The sequence below is a fragment of the Trichechus manatus genome, unplaced genomic scaffold, assembly GCF_000243295.1.
Source record: "Trichechus manatus latirostris isolate Lorelei unplaced genomic scaffold, TriManLat1.0 scaffold00050, whole genome shotgun sequence".
NCBI lineage: Eukaryota > Metazoa > Chordata > Mammalia > Sirenia > Trichechidae > Trichechus > Trichechus manatus.
Window position 1 is genome coordinate 5,205,411 of NW_004443986.1, and position 22,920 is coordinate 5,228,330.

Sequence of the window (22,920 nt, forward strand, 5' to 3'; positions counted from 1 at the left end):
ACAGCAGGGCAGGTCCAGCTGAAGGGGAGTTGCTGGGATGGGTTTTTTGTGGCACGTACCAGGGCTGACAGTGTGGACCAGGAATCAGTGCAGGGCAGGTTCCAGTAGGGCGTGCCTGTGATGGTTGGGAGTATGATGTTTAGTGCACAGTGCAGGTAGGCAGGAAGGAGGGGGTGGATTGTGATGTGTGGAGCTAAGATGGGTACGGAAAAGATGAGAGAGAGGAGAGAGGAACAGGAGCCAAAAACATACACACAAGCGAGAAAGAGTGATAAGGGAGCTTGCTGTTGGAGTGGAGAGATGAGAGACTGAGAAATGGGGAAAAACAAAAATGAAAAAAAAGAAAAAGGGTAAAAGAAAGAAAATGAATAAATAAAGAGACTGGAAATGAAGAAAGTCAAAAAGGTAATAAGAGAGAGAAGAAAACAAAACAAAGAAACAAACAAACAAACAAAAAAAAACCAAAAACAAAAAGAAAAAAATAAATAAGAAAAAAGAAATGTCCCCAGGGAGGTCCCTGTGCATCTGTGCAGAGTAAGGTAGTAGCTTCCAAGCTACATGGTACTGCCCAGCTAGAATCGGCTCCCAAGCTGAGAAAAGAAAAAGAAAACAAACAAATCAAAACAGAACAAATCAGAGCAAACAAACAAACAAAAAAGCCCTGGGGGTCCCACCAACATGGAAGCAGGAAGCCGTTTCACAGTCGAGTGGTGTTTCACAGCCTTTCAGGAAGAAGCAAAGATGGCGCACAGAACCAGGTATTTGAGAGAAAGGAGGAGGAGGTGGTGAGAGTTAAGAAAGAAATCTAAAGAAGCAGAAAAAAGCAACAACAGCAGCCAAAAAAATGCACTCAGGGGGCCAGCCAGTGCGGGCGGGTGGAACCCAAGCAACACCAGGGTGAAGCTGGGGCTTCCTGGCCAAGAGTCTGCGGCTGCAGGAAGCAGAGGAGGCTAAGTGGGGGTGAAGAAAGGTGGGGGGTGGGAAAGCATATATCGCTGGTTACTGGTTGTTCTGTCTCCTACTGGAAGCTCCGTGAAGCTGCTTTCTTGTACCCCCTGTTCGCTGATCTCCGATAAGAGTCCAATATGGTGGATCCATGCTGTGGTAGCTGATAGGGGACCTCTGCGTGTATCTCTCTTCGCTCTTTGTTCTCGCTCAGTTTCTTATTCCATTTGGTGCTTTGCTGAGTTCTTTATCTCTTCATTATCTCTTCATTTGATGCTTAGGGTTTCAGGATTGATGTGTGACTCTGTTTTACTTAGTTTTTCTGATCTTTGCTGGGGAGGGACGGCATGGTGCTTCCAACTACAGCGCCATGTTGCCTGGAAGTCCGCTACCCAGAAATATTCTGATGTGTCTTTTACTCGTGCCAGTATCCCAGTTTTAATATTATTCCATGATTTGTTCACTTTTTCTGTTGTCTGCTTAACTTTTTTTTCCCCATGGAGATCCCTATATTTAACTAAATACCTTATTTTTCATTTGCACTTGCATTTTTGTTTATCATTTTCCATCTGTTAGCAATTGCATTTGAAAAATAAACTCATACAATTTATTGTTTTCAAAATAAACTTTCTTCTGTAACAGTAAAATCTATTTAGACTTTTACGGACATGGCATTTGAATTCCACCACAAGCCTGTTTTCAGTTTTCAAGATTATTTAGTTCATTGATCATCAATAGGACAAATGAATTGGGATGGGTGGATTGGAAGTTTATACTTTGTTCCACCACTGCTCTGCTGAGCGACCTGAGTCAGTTCAGCACCATTTGACTATGAGATAGAAATTCCTGCTGCCTTTCCCTTTAATTCCATCACACAGCAGATTTTAGCTTTAGAGGGTTCCAAAAAAACCAAACCAAATCCATTGCTTGCTGTTGAGTCCATTCCTACTCATAGCAACCCTATAGAACAGAGTAGAAGAACTGCCCCATAGAGTTTCCAAGGAGCGCCTGGTGGATTCGAACTGCTGACCTTTTGGTTAGTATCCATAGCTCCTAACCACTAAAAAAAAAAAAAAAAAAAAAAAACCATTGCCATCGACTCGATTCTGAGCAGTTAATATTGTTTTCAAGGAGTCCTAGTGGAACAGTGGTTGCTAACCAAAGGTAGACAGTTTGAGCCCACCAGCCGCTTTGAGGGAGAAAGATGTGGCAGTCTGCTTCTGTAAAGATTACAGCCTTGGATGGAAACCCTATGGGGCAGTTCTACTCTCTTCTATAGGGTGGCTTTCAGTTGGAATTGACTCGACAGCAGTGGGTTTGGTTTGGGGTAATAACTGTTTTCTTTATTCACACAGTAGCTAACGTAGAAAACAAAAGTTCAGGTAAACAAAATAATTGCTAAAAATCACATGATATATCAATTCCAAGAGACAATTAAGATTTTGTCATATATTTTAAAAGAAGATTTATTTTTATATTTGTGTTTAGGTTGTTTATATTTGTATTTATAATTTTATTATTAGATTACATATACACATATACATACACATACACACACACACACACACACACACACACACACACACATATATATATATGGGGCCCTGGTGGTGCAATGGTTAAGTGTTTGGCTACTAACCAAAAGGATGGCAGTTCAATTCCACCAGCCACTCCTTGGAAACTTTATGGGGCAGCTCTACTCTGTCCTATAGTGTTGCTGTGAGTAGGAATTGACTTGACGGCAATGGGTTTGTGTGTATATATATATATATATATATATATATACACACACACACATATATATCTATATATACATATATATACACACACACCCAAATAGGATGACACTATACAAAGTGTTTTGTGATCTGTTTATTTTGTGACCTGTTTATTTACAAAATTGTGAATGTTGGAGATGCTTAACAGGTCCTTGGTCTTAGCTATATCTGAAATAGAAATTAATAATAAATCCATATATTTGAAATATTTCAAAATTTAAAATATTTAGAAAATGACAGTGTATGGTGTCATTAAGCTTGCTGGCTCAAAATATCACACTGGAGAGATATATTCAGTTAATAAGAGTCATTTTTAATAAATTATAAATAAAAAGATAGTATGATATATATTCTGGCTGTGTAGGTTAATTTGAAACAAATCTTGTGACCCAAATTATATGGATATGCATTTGTTCATGTGGGGCAATAGACTCTATATGTAATAATATTTGTATCATTTCCTTTGAGTTCTTGTGTGTGTGTGTGTGTGTGTGTGTGTGCATGCATATATATATATGTATATAAGACTGTTGTTGTTGCTAGGTGCTGTTGAGTCGGTTCTGACTCATAGTGACCTTATAGGACAGAGTAGACAGTAGTATTCCAAATATTAACTCTATTGAATAACTGATCTAACAATTGATCTAAAATTTCTTTAGTTTCCTTCTGTGTCTAATATAATATTATGAGTTATTGAACACTTGACAAAAATAAACAACTATATTTATATTCCCGATTTTTATATATAGTTTTTTTTTTTTTTCGTGTCTCCATACCTTGTAGGTGATGCCTCTCAGAAATTTTTTTCTTCATTACCTTGTGGTGGACTTGGGGTAAGTATTAGTTCATTTATTTCTATTAAATAATCCAACTTCCAAAAAGTCTTTCTTTTATCTATACAGTTATGTTTAAGACTGTTTCTCAACACAGATTGTGCCAGACTTCATCACCAACTACATAATTTGAAGAACCCAGTGCCAACTGAAAATGAACAAAAATTAGTGTTCATCTCTTCAAAATATATTGTTCAAAAATTATGAAGAATTTCAAGATAATGACAATAAAGAATTAGACCAAGTATAAGGCCTTTCTAAGTGTAGGGTCCTGTGGGACTTCACAGGTCACACACCCGTGAAGGCAACACTGCTACATTTTCATATAACTGAAGAAAAGATAATACGAGAGGGCTTAACACAGTTTTGCAGCAGAATTCATTTTTCAGTAGAGTCACAGTAATTATGCACATATATTACATTTCTGTTGAAAATGGCATAAACTTCACAAGGTACTTTGCATTGTGGGTATTTTTTTTGTGAACCCCCTGGGGCCATTTTTGTCTTCAATAATTAACAAAGCATTTTTGACCCAAGGTATTTGTACCACATTTCAAGGAAAAATTTGCACGAATTCAGCAACATATGAAGAAAAATGTCTACCTTTTTGGGGATGATTAGAACATACCCTATACCCTGCAATCTATTTAAAGTTAACCCTTACCAGTAACAAATCACCATCCTGTGGAACTAGGTGTGAAGTCATGTTAGGACAACATAATTCTAGGTCAGGTTTCCAAGGACTAAGAATTTCAGTCGATTAGGTTATTTGGCTATTGCACGGAAAGGACAAAACTAGCTCTCTATATATCATGTTTTAGGCACTTTTTTGCTGTAACTAGATTTTATGCAGTGAAATCCCATATATTTTTATTTCCTTCGATCATTTTAATGATGCTAGATTTGGCACATAGTATCCTTTCTATTTCTTCACCTGTGATTCTGTTCTTCTGAAATAATGGCAACTACAACCAGTATCCATTTGGACTTTACTGTTTATCAACATACAGGTAGGTTTCATAACAATGCTGTAAAGTAAAATAGTCTACTGTTTCACAGTGAGAGACAGGCTTAGAGAAGTGGAGTCATTTTCCTGAAGTCACACAGTATGGGATGAAAGGCTGAGAATATGCTGTTGATGTGCAAATCTATGCAGCCGCTGGAGACACAGTGCAGCAATGTGATTAATGGAGTGTGGCCCTCTTTGTGGCAGCTCACTAGTGGACGGAGTTTACTTTTTGACTTCCAGCACAGGGCGATCAGCACCCTACATCAATCCTCGCTTATTTTTAGCAAAACTCCTGTGAAGTTGGGAGCTGGCAAAGTCATTCTAGAAAGCAGAGGATAAACTACCTTTTAAAATGAGTTTCATTGGACTTTGTTCTTATTTTGTAACATCCCAAGTGACCATTTTAAGAGATTGGCCGAGTATCTGCAAATTAGGCAAAGAAAAACAAAGCTAAGCACTAGTTAGTGAGTACAGTGATGGGAAAGAAATTAGTTTTTAAAAGAGCAATGGTCATCAAACTTCCACTCATTTACAAATGTATTTAATTCATGGCCCACAACTGAGTTGAGGACCACTCAGTAGGACACACCTCCCAAGGCTGACCTGGGTTAAGACTCTAACTTACTATACTTTAGTGTAAAGTACCTCTTCTCAACTGCTCTAAACACAGATAACAGCAACTTCTTATGCTTTATCCAGAGCTGCTGGAATAAGTTCGTAGACGTGCCCAAGGACTAGTGACTGTTGCTCTGGCCCGAAGTGTTTAACACAAAGCACAGTGGATGTCACAGAGTGTTGTCGTCGTCAGCTGCCATGGAGCTCAGTCTGACTCATGCCGACCTTATGTACAACAGAACGAAATGTTGTCCAGTCCTGTGTCATCCTTGCAATTGCCAACTTTTTTGAGTCTATCATTATGGTTATTGTCCCAATCCACCTCACCAAGGGTTCCCTCATTCTTATTGGCCCTTTACTTCACCTAGCATGATGTCCTCCTCTAGTGATTGATCCCTGCCAGTGACATATCCAAAGCAAGTGAGTCAGACAGTGTTCTGTTGTGATCCATAAGGTTTTCCTTGACTAATTTTCAGAAGTTGATCACCAAGCCTTTCTTCCTAGTCTGTCTTAGTCTGGAAGCTCTGCTGAAACCTGTCCACCGATGGGTGGCCCTGATGGTACTTGCAATTCTGGTGGTGTCGCTTTCAGCATCACAGCAACACTCAAGCCACTGCAGTACAACAAACTGACAGACGGGTGTCATAGGATAAGTCCTCAATAACACTCCCCCCCCGATAATGGATGGTGGAAGTAGTGGTGATAGGTAAGTCTAACTTGATCAGGCAGACAAAGGAGCAGGAGGACGATTGGATTAGTTAACACCATTAGTGCTGGAAAAGGTTGAAGAGAGGGACCTCTCTTTATCCAGCTGGTCTGTAGATCTTTTGGTGGTGTTTATTTAGATCCAGGTAAATGTGAGTGTGTGCATGTGTATGTGCAAGTTCACACTGGTTGATGCTCTAGAGAACTAGATACATTCAGTCTTTTTTTTTTTTGTAGAAGCCAAATTGTGTTCTTAAGGCACTCAGGAGCCATTTCATCCCCTCAGATTTTTACTTTTGATACAAGTTGTAGGAGAAACTTTGGGTCCTCTGGATTTGAGCCAATCTAAATTTTCACCTCCAGGAGAGTCCTAGACATATTAAGCATACAGAAAATACCCAGTATGGACTTGAGTGGCCTAACTTGGTAACATGGGGTGCACCCCGGAGAGCTTAGAAACCACTGAAATTGCTTTTGTCTTAAGACAGTCTTCTGGTTCAGATTATCTAAGATGGCTGGATTGGTTTAAATTCCAAAATAATCAATTCTCTCCAATATTTAAAGTAAACTCGGGTTACCTAGAATATATACCTTCCATCTGAGATGGGTTTAATATATACCTACTGAATGCTGATTAATTGGCTTTTGTGGAGACTATCTGGGTCATTATGAAATCAGAAAATCTCTACTTCTTATTCAATTTTCCCCTAAAATTGCATAAAATTGATAGTATTGGCCAAGCAGCTTTTCATGATCGATTGGCTAATGGCATTTGAGGGGCTTTAAAGTGCTCTCCAGAACTGTGTTTTGAGCCACAGTCAGAAGGTTTCCAAATTCCTTTGTGTTTGGTTATCATTTAGTTTAGTCACTACTGCATGACTCATTTCTGATTACTGTGTGATTGCACTACAAGGAAATACATCAGCTGAAAAGAGCATTTTACCAAATCCCGGGACTTGGTCATCACATAGTGAAATAGATAATTAAGGGGTTCGGGGAAACAAAAGCCAGTACAGGACCACTTTAGTTCTCACTCCTCAGTGTGCATCACTAAAAATAGTGATCATTTTCCTGTCCATCTGACCGGCTGCTGTGTGAAGAAATCTTGAAGTCATTTCTCAGCTTTATTTTTCCCTTTTCACTTGATAGGCCACAAAAAAAAAAAAAAAAAAAAAAAAAAAAACCCACAAAAGCAAGGACGAGCAGGCTTTTATGATAATGTCGTCATCAGCTCCCAGCTTCAAACGCTTGTGCGGCTTTTGAGTTGTCATTTATAACTTGGAACTGAATCGACCCATAATTCCCCTGATACACTTAGAGAAATTGATAACAGACTCTGCGCTTCTTTTATGGCTCCGCGGAGGCAACTCCAATCACATCACTATTGGCAGGCAATATTATTTTTTGACATGGTTGTAAAAGTATAAAGGGGCTTATGGCATTTGTTTAGAAGAGGAATGGGCTCTCAAGCTGTGCTGGGGTTTACGAGACCAGATTAGTGAGAAGCAAAGGGAATATGATGTTTGCAAACAGGATATGATTTTATATAAGTTTGGGTTTCATGCTCTGTTCCCTGGGGAAAGCCCTGCAGACAGCAGAGAATTCCTCTTTTATTCCACAATAGACAAGTTTCTAGTGCCAAGAGGCAGGAAAATAAACCTGGTCAACGGGCAGTGTCAGACCCTTGATTGGAAGAGTAGGAGTTGGGGAAGAGGCAGAGCAGTTCCCTGGAAGGAATGAGCAATTGCAGAGCGCGGGCAGAATCTTGGCCTGCCTAACTGGCCAGAGATGTGCCAAGAATGAGGCTCTGTGATGCTCAACCAAGTCAACTTCTCCAGCAGCAACTCAGTGAATCTGGGAGCACAAAGCCAGCTTTTTATCACAAACTTTTACTCTGTCCATATTCTATTTGATTACACCTAGATCTGACACATTATGGGGGTTAGGGATGTCATTTCTGTGAGTTTGGGAGGAAGGTTGGGGGAGGAGGATTAGGTGATTGTGGGAAGGTAATTTAAGTCTCATTTCAATTGCTCTGGGGTTTTCCGCAGGCATTTCAGCTATTTAGTAGAGCTGATATGTAAAGGAGGCAGGTTTGGGTGAAAAGCCTTGAAGTTTTTTTTTCATTCTGTCAGAATTAAAATGTAAGCCCTCCCTTCTGAAATTACATATATATATATATATATACACATATACACACACACACACACACACACACACACACGCACGTATAGTGAGAGAAAGGGAGTGAGATCCCTAGTGGTGAAGTGGTTAAGCACTCAACTGCTAACTGGAAGGACAGTGGTTAGAACCCACCAGCAGCTCGGTGTGAGGAAAGACCTGACAATCTGCTCCTGTAAGGATTGCAGCCTAGAAAACCCGATTGGCCAGTTCTACTCTGTCACATGGGGTTGCTATGAGTCAGAATTGACTCGATGGCACACAACAACAACTACACACACACACACACACACACACGCACGCACATATAGAGAGAGAGAGAAAGGGAGAGAGAGAGAAGAAAATTCTGTATGTTATTTTATACCACATTTAGACCTGCATGGTTTTTTTTCCCATTTATTGCACCACATTGGTTCCCCATATTTATTCTTCCACAAAACATTAAAACAAAGTTGCAGTGATAATCCTTTCAAAGGATTGCCCTTTTTCTTTCTGTTAGACTATAATATACAGGAATAACTTTTATTTGATGATCAAATCTATGGGCATATAGTTAAATGTAATAGGAAAACAAACAAACAGTTGCCATCAAGTTGATTCCAGCTCATGGCAACCCCATGTGTGTCAGAGTAGAACTGTGCTTCATAGAGTTTTCAATGGCTGATTTTTCAGAAGTAGATCACCAGGACTTTCTTCCAAAGAGCCTTTGGGTGGACTTGAATCCTCAACCTTTCAGATAGCTGCTGAGGTGGTTAACCATTTGCACCACTGAGGAATCAAATGTAACAGGAAGATTTGGTTAATACACTTTACTGCTGCTATTTAGGGTAACCTTCTAAATATTCTAAAGCGATACTTTTTAGAAGGTATAACGTATGCCATGGGATGAGAAGTGAGAGGCAAGAAAAATAAGATGTCTCGTTGCCTGTGATTTGACAAGGTGCAGGAATGCAAAGACTAATGAAATAGGACCCTTGTCTTAGTTGCTCGTGGCCTATCCATTGTACTGTTTTGGATAAGTGTTGTGCTATAGGAGCATAGAAGGTGGGCTTCCAAAACAGAAAAGAAAGAAACAGGGTTATGGGAGGGTTCTTGAAGCAGTCGTAAGCTAAATCTTCAAGAATAATTAGTGATGAGTGTAAATATTCACGTGAGTTTGTGTGTGTGTGTGTGTGTATGAGTGTGGTGTAGCGGGAGTTGGCCAAATATTTAGGTCATAATGACAAATCATATTTTTGACAATTGCACCAAGCTGTTGCCAATTAGTAGGGAATTAAAAAAACAAAACAAACCTAATGTTTTTCCCAAAATTTTGGATGTCCCTGAGGTGGTGATACTGACTCATGAATCCCTTCCTTTTATCATAAGTACCTATTTGCATCATGACATTCCTGAGGCTCATTTATCCTGAGCAGGCACAATGCTTTTTGTTTCCTCAGTAGAAAGAGGAAGAATGGCATCTGTTTCTCACGTACAGTAATCAAGATAATGTTGATTTCCCTCACATTAATGTTCAGTTTAAACCTGGCTTGCAATCAGTGCTTCATTTCCTCTACGGTTGCTATCAAAGATGCCTCTGATCCTCTTCCCTCTGGCACAATAAAAGTATGCACCCTGATTTGAAGTCTCTCTTTTCCGCAGCTCCCCTTCCTAATTGTACAGTGAAACCTGTGAGAGCAGAGCTTGATGGGACTCCCTTGTTTTTCCGGGTCTCTCAAGTATTCCACCTTTGATGGGGAGCAGTGTTATCTACTTTTCTGTCGCTATCTATTCGTGGAAAATATTTGACTTTTCCTTCTCTGACAGGTTCCTGACTTACATATCTTCTGGTTTTGCAGGTTTTACTGTATTTGTATTTTCATTAGTTTTAAACTTGATGCAAATGTTACTAGCAGGAACACCTCGAGGCACCTGGAATAAGTAAAACCGATAAGCCGCTTTAATGAAATTGTTTGAGAATTTTGTTTCATGCTGTGGATTTCATGTAAAGATCATGTTGCTCCAGACTTGGAACATATATTTATGCAAGCCAGGGAATTCCTTCTAAAAAACAAAGGAAGTTTTTAGTATTGCATGGAGTATGCTAATTGTGTATGTTCAGTAATATTTGTTGGGATGTAGACAACACTCCCTACAGAGATAAACATATATAAATTACTCTGTGTTTCCTACCAAATGTGAAATTGTATAGAATCATTAAGTATCTGATGTCAGTTGCAGGAAAGAGGAAGATTAGAAATGAAAACCTTAACTTCCTCCTTAATTCACTTAGCTGTAGCATCCCAACTGCAATTAACTTCTTTTGATTGCTTTGACATTATGGCCGGGCAAAGCAGGATGCATTTTGAAATAAGAATACTTCATTTTTTTAATTTAATGTAAACACAAATATAACAAAGTTATCCAAATGAGACAACAAAATGTGCTGTTGTCTTCTGTTGTCAGAATGAGATAGCTTAAAAATGCCGTCATCAAGCTTTGCATGTGTCTTTGTTACATACTTGAGGCCACAACACCTTCATATACATATATTTAACTATGTCAACCAAAGTAATATCAACAGCAGGGAAGAAAACACATACATTTCTCTATAATTTCTTGTTCTGTCATTCTCCTCTGTTCTATAATAATCTTCTCTACTTTCCTACATGCCTTGGTTATAAACATTCTGACAAGAAGAAATTGAGCCTTGGCCTCTGCAGTTGCTAAAGGTAGATGGATTTATGAACTTTAAGTTTCTGTCCAACTCAGGGAATTTACAACTATATGAAATAAAAACACTGAGAAGTATATATAATACTTGAATACATTTGAATGTGTGATCATCTACTGATTTCCGCTACTGACTATCAAGAAAACATAAGGCCTTAAAAGTAAGTGGGAGTACTTAGAAAAAAAGAATTTCACAACAGCTTCCATATTGTACAGTCGAAAATGCAGCTAAATCTAGATCCAGTTAAGCTCTTCATTTTTGATGTGAAAAAACTGCACTTTTGTTTTACTCATTTGTCATCTTTCTACTCTGGAAAGTTCCAGAAGCTCCAGATATTCATCCTTGTGACAATCTCATATCTAATATTGATGTGTCATTATTAAATATGTCTTTGTGAAATATTTTAGCAGAAAGTAAAGTATAACTTCTGCATTCTCAAACAACGTATTGTTTTTCTTTTCACACTCAGCTAAATTAGTTTACTGAATTCTTGGGCTGTACCCAGGCAGTCCACAGAAGAGTCCCTAGGATTTAAACACTCCAGATCCAGATTAGAACCCCAAACACCTGACTACTAGACCAGCAGTATTATTACTATAGTAAAATATCTTATTTTAAAGTATAAAATCATTAGTAAAATAAATAAAAAGTCCAAACAATGATTCATTTATCATAGCAACAAATCATGTATAGAATCATTTTATGAAGATTAAAATGACTAATACATTTGTGATTACATGTATCCAAAATAATTTGGTTAAATTATTCTCTTATTCTGTTACTTAGAATACTAGTTATTCTCAATAATGTGATTTATATGGACTAATTAATATTTACTGTGGATACATGTAGATCTGCTTTATAACTATCTGGAAAGACTTCGAGTGATTTTATGCCATTGTGAAATGGGGCCAAAGAAACAACAAACCAAGGCCTACAATTAGTAAAATTCTTGCATCTAAAGAAATGTTTTAGTTTATTATTATTATTATTATTATTATTAATCTATGCTTTCATTTAAAAACTTCAATATTCATTCATTCATTTATTAAAGAAAAATGTCTTGAGAACCTCCTAAGTGCTACGTACAGCACATCTAGCCTCCTGTTTTCTCTTTTTTTGTTTTTATGTTCTTTCCTTTTTAATTCCCACCCATCACTTATTATACTTATTATTTAGATTCTATGTTAATCTTCCTCTATTTCTATTCACCAACCCTGGTGGGAAAGACCCGTGAGATAATAGGAATATGGACAAAAGGTAATCAGAATATCTGGACTCCTGGTTGAACAAAATCCAAAATCATTTTCCTTCTGAAATGTTTCCACGAGGTAAGCTTCTTGTCTCCGTGTTCTTTGATGAAGGCATCAAATCCTCATTCTGAGAGATAGGAAGTGCAGTATCCAGCGTTGGTTTAAGATTCCATTAGTCGTTGCTGTTGTGTGCCTTCGAGTCAATTTGACTCATAGCGACACTATACGACGGAGTCAAACTGCCCCATAGAGTTTCCTAGGATGAAATTTTTATGGGAGCAGATTGCCAGGTCTTTTCACTCGTGGAGATGCTGTTGGGTTCGAACCCTGACCTTTTGGTTAGCAGCCAAGCACTTAACCATTACAGCATCAGGGCTCCTTCATTCCATTAATAACAGGTACTAAATGAGTAGAAAAAAGAAAAAACCAGTACAAATTGTTGCAGACTATTCTCTGTGCTTTTGAACTAACTATATGTACGGCTTCTGATGGCTACCACATCTTGGGGCAGAATTCATGCAGTTATCTGTCCATTTATTTATACTGCTTTATGACTATCTGTAAACAAATAGTTACTGAGTGCTTGTTATATGCTAGGAACAGCAGATACAGCACTGACCAAAACATAAAAAATTCTCTTCCAGTGTAATTTATATTCTAGTGGGGAACACAGATAAGCAAATACACATAAGTTTAAGTGTGTGTGTGTGTGTGTGTGTGTGTGTGATAAATGCTATGGAGAAAGAAAAGCAAGGAAGGGGATCTGGAGCGTGAGTTGGGGGACACAAGTGGTCATTGAGAAAGTGCTGGCTTTTGGAGATAAGAATTGATGAGTGAGGGATGAACTGGGAGTCTTGGCTTCTTCTGGTGACTACCTTAAACACGGATATAGGGAATAGTAAGTTCCACACTGCGGATCTAAGACAGAGTGGTGGGGAAGCAATGAGAATTTGGAGTTTGGGGACTTGCCAAGACTGCTCAGAGTTCTGGGACCCCAGCTTTGTTCCCACCCAGGAAGATATGGACAGCTTGGGACAGGGTTGTTCTAGCCAGAATACACAGAGGTCCTTGCCTCACTTTTGACTCCTGGACTGAGACATGCCCATGAAGGTCTGGAGGAGCTTTGGGTGGGGGATTGATTTATCTGGACAGTCAGAGATGTGGGACTTCATAGCAGGTCCTGGGCATTGAAACATCTGGGTGACTCCAGATCTTAGCAACAGTCATGTGCTTTGGGCTTGCCAGTCCCTCAGGATGTTATTTGGACATAATTTCCTATTTAAGTTGTGCAGCTGCAAATTAGATACAGTGCCTAGTACCTGCCCATTTTCAAGTATAATGAAAATGTCCTGACATTTGCATGAAATTTCCCAGCGCCTTTTCATGTGCCTTTTAGCAGCTTCTTGAATGACACAGTTGCACTGTGGCCTCAGTTGACTCTGGCTGGTCCCTGCTGATTTGTATCTGAGCTGTGAGATACAGAGTAACTGATTCCATTAGGTTATACACAGACCCAAAGATGGTAACTTCTCAGTTTCTGCATAGCCAGCTGTGGATTGCCTGTGTGTAGTACAAGGAACACAGACTTTGAAGTCTGAAATCCAGGGCTGCTTTCAACTATCATCTATCAGATTCCGATTCTCAGTGTCCCAATACTAAAGAGGAGTAATCAGTGTTAAAAAAAAAAAAGAAAAAAAAGTCAGCTAAATTACTTAGGACTTGCTGTAACCATCTAACTAGAATACTGGTCCTTTCACATTGACCCTAATGGTGACCAGATGATTGACTTTACTAATGGGATTATCAGTTAGGGAAAGGGACAGGTGAGATGCTCCAGAGTAGGCAGAGCCATGTTGTTGTTGTTGTTAGTTGCTGTTGAGTCCATTCCAACTCAGGGCGACCCCATCTGTGCAGAGTAGAACTGCTGCACTGGCTTTTCAAGTCTGTGACCTTTTGGAACTAGATTGCCAGGCCTATCTTCTGAGGTGCCTCTGGGTGGGTTTGAACTGCTAACCTTCTGGCTAATAGTCAAGCACTTGCTTTAAAACATACCCTATTGGTTCTCACAGAATGATCTGATTCACAGCCTCACAGCAGAGAGTAGCCATTCTCTACACACAGCTTCCCCGGATAGCCTCCCTCATCTCTTTTAATCCTTGCAGGAATCTTAAGGGTCTTATTACTAATGACATAACTGAGGCTTCCTGTTCTACAGAAAAGGAAACTGAGGCTCAGAGACTTGTTCAAGTCAGACAGTTAGTAGGTGGTGGAGTAGAGGTCAGCCTGATTCCCAAGCTCTTAACCACAATACTATACATAAACAAGTCGCCCTAATTTCAACCTAATATAATTGACAATGCACCTTTCCCAAATGAGAATAGGCCTAGCCATAAGAAAGCACAATTACTTCTTCTGTCATGAGAATTCTCTTTTTTATGGAAATTCCTACAAAGTATTAAATCCATATACTCAGGCATCATTAATTTCAGGTAAATCAAATTATGTAAATGTACACAGCATTTCAACTCTAATTAGAACACTGAAAAATCTCCACTCTTGGACCAAACCACTATGGAATGAATGAGAATTCCATCTCACACAACTTCTGAGTCAGAGTTATTCTTATTAAGCTGATCTTGGTAGGAATGGGGCTGTAACATGCACTGCCTGGTTTATGAAAGTATTAGCATACTAAGAACTCTCCTTTACACAGTATGTACATCAGATTAAATGAAGAAGCAGTAGGAAAATACTGAAATGATATTGGTTGGCTCTGCTTCTAACTCAGACTTAGTAAGACTGACCAGTAGTTCATTGCAACTGCAAATCACAACAGTAAGGATTCTCAAATTCCTTGACCAACCGCGTAGCCACAGGAATCCATATATTACTTGGCAAATCCATGAGTCCACCAGTATCTTAAGTAAGGATCCTTAGAGTCTCAGGATGTAGCACTTTTGCCAGAACAAACATGTTCCTCTACTTATTCTTGTTACTGGCAAGTAAATAGCAAAGGGTTATTTTTCGGAAGATGAAGAGTGACTAGAAATTGCACATGCAAGGTCAATAGAGCTGCCAGAAAGCAGTCAATCATACTGGGATGGGGTTTGTGGTAGAGCATTAATGCACATGACATGCCCCTTGTCTCTTTCCAGCTGCTGCATTAATAGTTCACGCCTTCTTTCCATATGGAATATTGGTCACAGTATTCATCCATCATATCCATGGTTTTACTTGGAATCTGAAGGTCCTCGCTGTAGTTGTTCTGTTTCTTTTTCATCTCACCATGACTAAAGAAGCTAAGGTGTGGGCATTATAACCTGCAAGTGATCCCAAGGGAATGGACTGTCATTCATGTCTTCCTCCCAGTGCTGAACAAAGGAGAGAAAGTATGTGAGTTCACCCACCCATTGTCATCATAAATCCATCCTAGCCCCATTTCAAAGGCCTCAGGGTTTCGGCAGAACATCTAACATGAAATGAATATGTACATTCAAAGAGTTGGCATGTTGTACTACGTGGCAGAATGGAAAACACCCATTGTTACAGGCCTTAGAGAAGACTGAAGAAGACTATAATAAAGAACACCGTTGGTCCTTGTCTCAGAATTATGACTCTCACCATTATACTACAGGAGGAAAAAACTAACCAGTCACTCTGAGTTATAGATGACTCTCAAGAGGTTTTAAAGTACTGCTATCCCAGTTACTGTGGAACTGCCTTTAAGTGGTTTTATGATTTCAGGAGATGCATTCTTCTGCCCAGCCCCAGAGTCAGAGAAACCAGTAATGCAAAGTCTCTGTTAATTATTATTTCACTTATCTATCTAAGCCTCAGTTTCTTCACCTTTAAAGTTGGGATAATCAGACCTTCTTCATGAATGGGCAAATCATTTACCATTTCTGGGCCTTAGTTCCTTTACCTATAAAGTGGAGGTGATAAATGAAACACACTGTATCCTCCTCTCTGGGGATCACGCACAGCATCATTAGATGGTAATACTTTATCCAAATTTGAAACAGCTATATATTTTTTCTTTTTAAAATTTTACTTTGCTGTAGTTGTTTAGAATAAACACAGCAAAACACACACCAATTCAACTGTTTCTACATGTACAATTTAGTGACATTAATTACATTCTTCAAGTTATGCAACCATTCTCACCCTCCTTTTCTGAGTTTTTCCTCCCTCATTAACATAAAATCACTGCCCCCTAAGGTTCTATCTAGTCTTCCTAGTTGCTGTTGTCAATTTGAGCCCATATAGATAATTCTTAGAAGAGCAGAATACTCAAGACAGACCCTTTTTTCTAATTAAGCTAAACTATTGTTTGGTTTTAAGATGACTTCAGGGGATATTTTTAGTTTAAGTTTTAAAGATTATTTCAGCGTAATAGTTTCAGGGGTTCATCCAGCCTCTGTGACTCCAGATAGTCTAGAGTCCATGAGAATTTGAAATTCTGTTGTGCTTTTTCTCCTTTTTGATCAGGATTCTTCTATGGAGTCTGTGATCAAAATGCTCAGTAATGGTAGCTGGATGCCATCCAGTTCTTCTGGTCTCATGGCAAAGGAGGCAGTTGTTCCTGGAGGCAGTTAGCCACACATTTCATATCCTCTTCCTATTCATGACTCTCCTTCTTCCTCTGTTGCTCTAGGTAAATAGAGACCAATTCTTGTGCCTTGGATAGCCACTTGTAAAGCTTTTAAGACCCCAGGCACTTTGCATCAAACTACGAGGTGAAACAGAAGCACTAAACGTGTTATTAGACCACTTTACTGCGATGTCCAATGAAACCATGACCCTAAGCCAGATCCCATGAGGTGTTCGGTTGTATATAAGCAGCCTCAGTAGCTACTCTTTTTTTTTTTTTTGTCATTGTTGTAAATATAGCTATCACATAACTTTTTCCAATTCAGTTTTTACAGGTGTAAAACTTATTGACAACAATTAAATAATCGACTGTGCAACCCTACCCTTAATTAATGCAATTTTTCCTTCACCATTAACCGCCCTTTTCCTCCTCGCTCCTGCTCGTGGTAACCACTAATAAACTTTGTTCTCTATACATTTGCCTTTTCTTGTCTTCTTATATAAGTGAGGTCCTTCTATTTCATCGGTTTATGTGTCTATTGTTATACCAATACCAGGCTGTTTTGATTACTGTAGCTGTATAGTATGTTTTAAAATCAGGAAGTTCGTAGTCCCTCTAATTTGTTCTTCTCTTTCAGTATTGTTTTAGCTATTCAAGGCCTCTTGTCATTACTTATAAAGTTGAGGATTGGTTTTCCTATCTCTGTATAGAAGGCTGAGGGAATTTTGACCAGGATTGCGTTGAATCTGTAGATCACTTTGGGTAGTGTTGACATCTTAACAAGATTAAGTCTTCCAGACCATGAATATGGAACATCTTTTCATTTATTTAAGTCTTCTTTAATTTATTTCAGCAGTATTTTATATTTTTCATTGCATAAATCCTTCATGTCCCCGGTTAGATTTATTTCTAGGTATTTTTTATTCCCTTAAATGCTTTTGTAAATGAATTGTTTCCCTAATTTCCTTTTCAGATTTCTCATTGCTGGTGTATAGAAACGCAACTGATTTTTGTTTGCTGACCTTGTACCCTACAATTTTGCTAAATTCCTCTGTTAGCTCTAGAAGTTTTCTTGTGGGCTCTTTGGGATTTGCTATATATAGGATCATATCATCCACAAATGGAGATAATTTTACTTCTTCTTTTCCAATCTGGATACCTTTTATTTCTTTTTGTTGTCTTACTGCTCTGGCTAGAACTTCTAATACAATATTGGACAGAAGTAGTGAGAGTAGACACCCTTGTCTTGTTCCCAATTTCAAGAAGAAAGCTCTAAGTTTTCTTAAGTATAATGTTGCCTGTTGCCTTTTCATATATGACCTGAATCACATTTAGGAATTTCCTTTCTATTCCAATATTCTTTAGGGTTTTCATCAAGAAGGGGTATTGGATTTTATCAAATGCTTATTCTGTATACATAGAGATGATCATGTGGTTCTTTTCCTTTGTTCTGTCGATGTAGTGTAATACGGTGATTGGTTTTCTAAAATTGAACCATCCCTGCATTCCTGGAATAAATCCCACTTGCTCATAGTGTATGGCTCATTTAATATGCTGTTGGATTCTGTTTCTTGGAATTTTGTTGAGGATTTTTCCATCTATATTCATAAGAGATATTGGTCTATAGTTTTCTTGTGGTGTCTTTGTCAGTTTGGGTATCGATATACTTTTAATTCATTTTTCTTGAGAAATCAGCTTGTAGGCTTCCATTAGCTTGTCATTGTGGATCTGGCTGACTGTGTTTTAGACAGGTAGTCTAATAATTGGACAGATAGTTACAGGACAGGGCAGTTTCTGTGGGGTCAGGAGTGATACTTGACAAACAGAGGTCCAGCGTGCTGGGGCCACCAGAAATGCTGCTGGATTCCAGGCCTGGGACAACAGTGCTGACAAGCGAGAGCTGGAAGTCTAGGCATGGTTCTAACTGCAGAAAAGCCAAGTGGCTCTTTTCTATATTGCAGGACCTGGATTATGTCTATATTTTAGGACCGGGATAGAGGAAGGATGTTTATATCACATTTTGCATTATTTTTAACCACAGTAAAACTTTGCCAAGAAATGTATCACTGTAGTATCAATTTGTTCTCATTAATTAATTCATTCACTTGACAAAAATTTATTAATCATCTATCAGATGTCAGACTCTGATGATGTAGTGCTAAAGACAGACACCTATAGTTCTGCCCTTATAGTGCTTACACTCTCATGGTATGTCATTAGGAAGAGATCTATGGAACAAATAACATAGAAAATCTTTTTTAAATTGATATCTATGTCCAGCATTGACTTTGGTTGAAAACCCAGCTCTGCGCCTCATCAACTTTGTAACTTTGGTCAAGTCACTTAACCTCTCTAAAGCTCAGTTTCCTTACTTGTAAAAGTGACTAATAATACATTTATTAGGCTGTCATGAGGAGTAAGTTAGGTAATGTTTGTAAAATGCTTAACACAGTGTCTAGCATTTAGGGGGTTCTCCACCTCATCCCCCACATCTTTCTCTGATGTTAACCAATGATATTTACTGCTTTCTTTCTTTGAGCAATAAGTTTGACTTTACTACCTCTTCCATTGAATCTACTAAAAAATTAGGCTTTTCATTTTCTGAATCTTCCGAACTGTCACCTCCTGTATCACCATTCCCAGAAACAAAATATATACTGGAGTCTTTAGACATAAGAGTGGAGGCTTGAGGGTAGAAAAACACTGCACTTCTCAACACTTCTTCTCAAAACAAGCAAATAATAAATTGACTTAAAGATGCCATTATATGCAATGTGTAAAGTTCAAAACAGAGTCAGAAAAACTAATACTAAAATGTTTCAGTAATTAAATGAAGCTAAAATTATTTCAGTGATTTAAAAAACTTAGGTAATTTCTAAGTTATTAAATCAAGATGCTTTATGCAGGAATATTTGATGTACAACAGATGATTCATTAAAAAAAAAACACTCCTCGCCTGATGCAGTGCAAAAATTAAAAATATATTTAATCTCTTTTACAGTTAAATTTTTAGACACCAGGCCTACAATGGCACAGAATCAGTAATGCGCTGAAAAACCTGTTTCTTTGTTGAGTCTGGTGTCTGTCAGTAGGTTTCTAGGGGCATCTGATCATTATTTAAGCTTAAACTCAATTATTCAGAAATGCCCGGTGGCCCTAGCAGCCGCATAACATAGCATAGCAGCAAGAGCTTACCAAACTGCTTAGTATTAGGTGAGGAGTTTTGTTTCCCAACTTTCAGGGCAAAACATTTAAGCCATCTGAGGAAGAATCGTGTACCACATTATCTATGTATAGTGCATACGAAACCTGTTTTGTTAGTGGCCACAATACTATTATTAACTCTGTGAACATTTCTGAAGGGAATCAACAAGCTGCATTTCAGTTATACAAAGGAGACGGTGCCTAAATTCCTTTTCTTCTAAGTCATTCCCTTTCCCTTTTAAATACCATCACATCCACTTTCAGGACAGGTAGCTTAATTCCTATCATGTGCAGCTTTTCAGAGCATTAGCTTTGTTTCGGGAGCCAGTGATTGAGCTACGCTGAGTGTGCTTGGAAAAGTCTGCAAAGGCCCACATTCATTCAGGAAACTCCAGTTGAACTAGATCCATATGTTGCTTAAAAAAGAAAAAAATGTAGCTTTCTGATTGGAGGGAGTTTCTGGCTTCCAGCATTATCACAGATGATTTTTGTTCTTTGATGTGCTTCAGAATACAAAGTAATGTTGGAAATAAAACTCTGGGATTTTTTTTTTTTTTTTCTTCCTTAGTTTGCAGTTACCGAGAGCTTGCTGCTTTCAGAACTAGGTTGTAGTATGTTAAGCACTTACATGAGTTGACGAATTTAATGCCAACAGTAATCCTATGAGGAAGTTGATATATTATCTATGATATTTTCTGTGGGTATTGGGGCAGTTAGCAAACTTGCCCAAGTTTGAGTAGCTTTTATGTGGTGGAAGTGCTGGTTTTCAAGGTCTCTAACTCCAAAGTCAAAATAAATAAGGTGCTATTGTACTAAACATTGATGACTTTCCTTATCAATGCCACCACCCAAAAAAATGGGATAAGATAGAGGAGACTGTTCAAAGGTTGGTTCTGTGGAATCACTGTTAAAAAGCTTGTGAGAAGGCCTAACAATTTCTGCAAGTCCTGGGGTGGTGGAAACCTCTAGGTACAAACTGTCTCGGTATACTGCTTTAGAGAAATGATTGTAGCCATTCTCTCTTGGTGCAACCTGTCTTGACAGGGCTAATTAATAAAACTCCTAACACATATTTCCAGTTTTGCCTTCTAGCTCCACCTTTTCTTTCTATCCTCCCCCTCAAACAGAGCTCTTTCTCTGTACAATTTGGAAGGGAATTTCTTTCTCTATGAATTCAGTGCTTCTCAAATTATCGTGTGGTGAAAGGCAAGGTTTTGTTTATTTGTGTTTTATTTCCAGTTTGTCACTGAGTAATACTTTTGTAGAATGCAATAAAAATAAATTACAAAAAAAGAAATAAAAAAGACATACAAAATAAAATTCCCAATTATTTATTATTAGGTTCAACAGACATGAATATACTCCACACAAATTGCTGTAAAAGTTTCTAAATGTTTACTTGTATTATCTTGTTGTGGACTGGCAACAAATACTCTGTGGACCGTCATGGTTCCATGGGCCACATGTTGCACAGCAGTAATCCGGACCGGTCATTCTTTATGTTGTTGGATTTAGACCTACCATCTTGCTGGTTTGTCTATTTGTCCCATCTGGTTTTTGCTGTTTTTCCTTTTTCTGCCTTCTTTCAGATTAAGTATTTTAAAAAAAATTTCATTTTATCTCCATTGACTTATTAATTGCACATCTTTGTTTCATTTTTTAGCAGTATCTTGGGCATGATATTCATCTTTAATTTGTAACAGTCTGCCTTCAAATACATTTCAGGTATAGTGTTAGAACCTTAAAGCAGTATACTTGTTGTTCCCCCCTCTCCTTCATTGTGTTATTGTTGTCATACCTTTGACTTTTACATTTGTTATAAACCCCGCAATACATTGTTTTAATTTTTGTTTTAGGTAGCCAATTATCTTTTTTAAGAGATTAAATATAAGAAAAAATTGTATATATTTGCCTGCATTATTACTATTTGATCATCTCCATTTCTTTGTATAGGTCCGAGTTTCTATCCAGTATCATACTGTTTTTCCTAAATAACTTTCCTTACCAAAAAAAAAAAAAAATTTTTTTTTCTAGCTTTGATCTGATGGTAATACAGTACTTTAGCTTTTATTTGTCTGTATGAAAAAAATCTTTATTTTACCTTCATTAAAAAAATATATTGCTGTTCTAGAGTTCTGTGTTAATATTTTCTCTCCCTTCAATACTCTGAATCCATTCCATTGTTTTCTAGCGTGAATAAATTCTTCTACGAAATTTTATATATTTCTTATCTTTGTTCCTTTCTATGTATGTGTCTCTTTTCTCTGGCCGCCTTCAAGATATTCTCTTTAGTTTTTAGCAGTTTTACTATGATATGTCTAGGTATGGTTTTCTTGTTTGCATGATTGATGACCATGATGTGTCTAAGTAAAGTTTTCTTGTTTGTGCGATTAATTTGTTTGTAATTATGCTTTGAGTTTTTTGGGTCTTTGTTTACATTTTTGTTTTCTTTTAATTTTCAGGTAGTAGCTCTTCAGTATTTTTTCTGCTTCATTCTTTCTGTCTCTCTCCCTTCCAAGACTCTAATTACCTTTATTAGACCATTTGATATTCACACACATTCTTAGATGCTCTTTTCTATTTTTATAACTCTTTTCTCTTTATGTTTTTGTTTACTTGATTTTTATTGATTTTCCTCTCAACTGTGTTGATTCTACTGTTGAACCTATTAAAGGAATTCTTCATCTCTGAAAGTTGTTTATTTTTAGCATTTCCATTTGATTCTTCCTTATAGAGTAAAACCTGCAAAAGCTGAAGCCTGTATAAGGTGGAAACCTGTCAAAGAAGGAAGACTCAAATATTTTCCACTAATAGAAAGCAATAAAAAAGTGGTAAGGCTACACCCTGTCAAAGGTGGAAAACTTGTGGACCTGGAAAAACAAGGCAATCCCATCAAGTTCCTGTTCTTACAGGTTTCATTGTATTTCTTATCTTTCCACTGAAATTTCCGATCTGTTCATTAATCTTGTTCAACTTTTCCATTGGTGCCTTTAACATATTAATCACAGATATTTTAAAGTCCTTGTCTGATAGTTCTAACGTGGGTTATCTCTGAGTCTTACTCTGTTGATTACTTTATCTCAATATTGTTTT

At 37.9% G+C, this 22,920-nt stretch overlaps 1 protein-coding gene across 1 annotated transcript in view; it reads left to right on the forward strand.

Moving 5' to 3' along the window:
- Positions 1 to 22,920, forward strand: part of HDAC9 (histone deacetylase 9) — a 700,487-nt gene that overhangs the window by 405,686 nt on the left and 271,881 nt on the right. The window contains exon 16 of the mRNA XM_004377428.2: positions 3,507 to 3,556. Coding sequence (XP_004377485.1) covers positions 3,507 to 3,556 — 50 coding nt within the window. The remainder of the gene's footprint in view (positions 1 to 3,506; positions 3,557 to 22,920) is intronic.